A 2,323-nucleotide genomic window follows, 5' to 3' on the forward strand; every position below is an offset into this window, starting at 1 on the left:
AGCTCAGCAGGGAGCTGGAGCATGAACAGAAAAGACCAGGGGGCTGTATTTCTTAATGGGGATCTAGGCTGATGTAGGGAGCTACCTCCTGCTGTCTGGATTTAGGTGGCTGGGACTGGAAGGGAGCCAGTGCCCTCTAGAAGGGAAAAACCCCAGATCCCGTTTCCTATAACTCTCTCCTGGGGGGGGGGGTTTCCCTTCCAGCTGCTGCAATGCTGGGACTTCTCCCTGCCCTCCCCTGCCTGCTCCTCCTCTCCCTGCCGGGCTTCAACTCTGGCTCCAATGACGACGGCACCGTGGTGCTCACCACCAGTGGCCCCATCCGGGGCAAGCGCCTCCAGGCAGGCTCCAGCACAGTGACGGCCTTCCTGGGCATCCCCTACGCCCAGCCCCCCGTGGGGACCTTGCGCTTCCAGAAACCGCTTCCCCACCAGCCCTGGAGCCAAATCCTGGAAACCACCAGCTTCGGCAATGTCTGCCACCAGCATCCGATTCCTACTTACCCTGAGGACGAATTATTCACACCCACAAGGCCACAGTCTGAGGACTGCCTCTTCCTCAATATCTGGGTGCCCCATCCCCGGCCCCCTGCACCGGCCCCAATCCTCATCTGGATCCACGGTGGTGGGTTCTTCTCAGGTGCAGCCTCCCTCAAGATCTATGATGGGCGCTTCTTAGCCGCCACTGAGAACGTGATCGTGGCCTCCATGAACTACCGGCTGGGGGCGCTGGGCTTCCTGTCTCTGCCCCCGGCCGCCCCGGGGAATGCCGGCCTGTGGGACCAGCGCCTGGCGCTGCGCTGGCTGCGGGATAATGCAGCCGCCTTTGGAGGGGAGCCAGCCCATGTGATGCTTTACGGCCTTGGCTCTGGGGCTGCATCAGTCGGCTTCCACCTCCTCTCCCTGGGGAGCCGGCCCCTTTTCACCCGCGCCATGCTGCAGAGCGGATCCCCGACAGCACCCTGGGCTTGGATTTCGCTTGAGGAGGCCAAGGAGAGAGGCCAGAGGCTGGGCCAGCTGCTGGGCTGCGCCGATAGCGATGACACGGCCCTGGTGGGCTGTCTGCAGGTGAAGGAACCTGGGGAGTTCCCCAAACACGAGTTCTCCGTCTTGCGCCACAGGGAGCTGCTGGGAATGCCCTTTGTGCCGACAACAGATGGGGATTTCCTGCCTGATTCACCATCAAGACTCCTGCAGGCTAAGCAGAGCCAGCCTATACCCATCGCAGCTGGTTTCACTGCCGACGAAGGCTCCTACATACTACTCTTTGGTGCCCCCACCTTACACCTCCAGAACGCCAGCAACGTCGGTATGGAGGAGCTGCTGCAGGTGTTGAAGCTCATGGTGCCAGGGGCACCAGAAGGGGCCGTCCAGACTGTGGCTTGGTGGTACAGCCAGGAGGGGGTGAAGCAAGGCAAGGCACAGTATCGATGGGCCATGGAACAAATTGTTGGTGACTACCTCTTTGTGTGCCCAGTAGCCGAGCTGACTAGGCGGGGAGCAGAGGCCGGCAATCCCGTGTTTGCCTACAGCTTCAACCAGCGCCCCAGTGGATTGTCTACAACGGAATGGACAGGGGTGCCACATGGCTCTGAGCTCCCCTATCAGTTCGGAACTCTGTGGTCCCTGGCAGGAGCCAACTCCACGCACACAGAGGCTGAGGAAGTCCTGAGCCGCACGGTGATGCAGTGGACTGCGGAGTTTGCCAGGACCGGGTAAGGGAATCCCCCACTATCCTCTGATCCCCTGAGCCAGACCATGAGAGCAGCTGTCACTCTTTGGCCAGGGGAACACAACATCCAGGAAGACCCGGCTCAATGCCATGGCAAAGAACAGGTCCCTTTGGAAAATAGTTAATCTAACTGTTGAAGCTCATGACCTAGAGCTGATCTTACTTCAGGGAGATAAAATCTTAGCTCCCTGAGTCCAAGTTAGTGATAATTCCCTTCTTCCCTCACCAGGATATCGGTGATCCCACAAATACATGCATCCTCATTCAAGGAAACATGACTTTTAGCTAGTAGCCAATGATCTCAAAGCTCTGCGTGCCCTTTCCCAACTCGGCCAGATAAGCTGAGAGGATGTGTCCATGCTACAAACACTGTACAGGTCTGGCTACGTCAACTCATCATGTCAATACAGCCTGCAGCAACCAGGGCCGGCTCTTGGCACCAGCAAAACAAGCTGGTGCTTGGGGCAGCACATTTTTAGGGGTGGCATGGCCGACGCCAGAATGCCGCCCCTGCCGCCCCTGCCGCCCCTAAAAATTTGCCCCGGCCGCCATAGCTCACCTCAGCGATTCACGCGCTACTGCTCGCCCTCCC

General features: G+C 59.1%; 1 protein-coding gene across 1 annotated transcript; it reads left to right on the forward strand.

Annotated features, from left to right (window-relative positions):
- Positions 1-212: 212 nt before the first annotated feature.
- Positions 213-1,718, forward strand: LOC101945279 (acetylcholinesterase-like). The gene has a single exon (XM_065578936.1). The coding sequence runs from the start codon at positions 213-215 to the stop codon at positions 1,716-1,718; it is 1,506 nt and encodes a 501-aa protein (XP_065435008.1).
- Positions 1,719-2,323: the final 605 nt, after the last annotated feature.

The sequence above is a fragment of the Chrysemys picta genome, unplaced genomic scaffold (assembly GCF_011386835.1).
Source record: "Chrysemys picta bellii isolate R12L10 unplaced genomic scaffold, ASM1138683v2 scaf10, whole genome shotgun sequence".
NCBI classification, from domain to species: Eukaryota; Metazoa; Chordata; order Testudines; family Emydidae; genus Chrysemys; species Chrysemys picta.

Coding starts and splice junctions, on each gene's coding strand:
- LOC101945279 (XM_065578936.1), top strand. CDS start 213: ATGCTGGGACTTCTCCCTGCCCTCCCCTGCCTGCTCCTCCTCTCCCTG.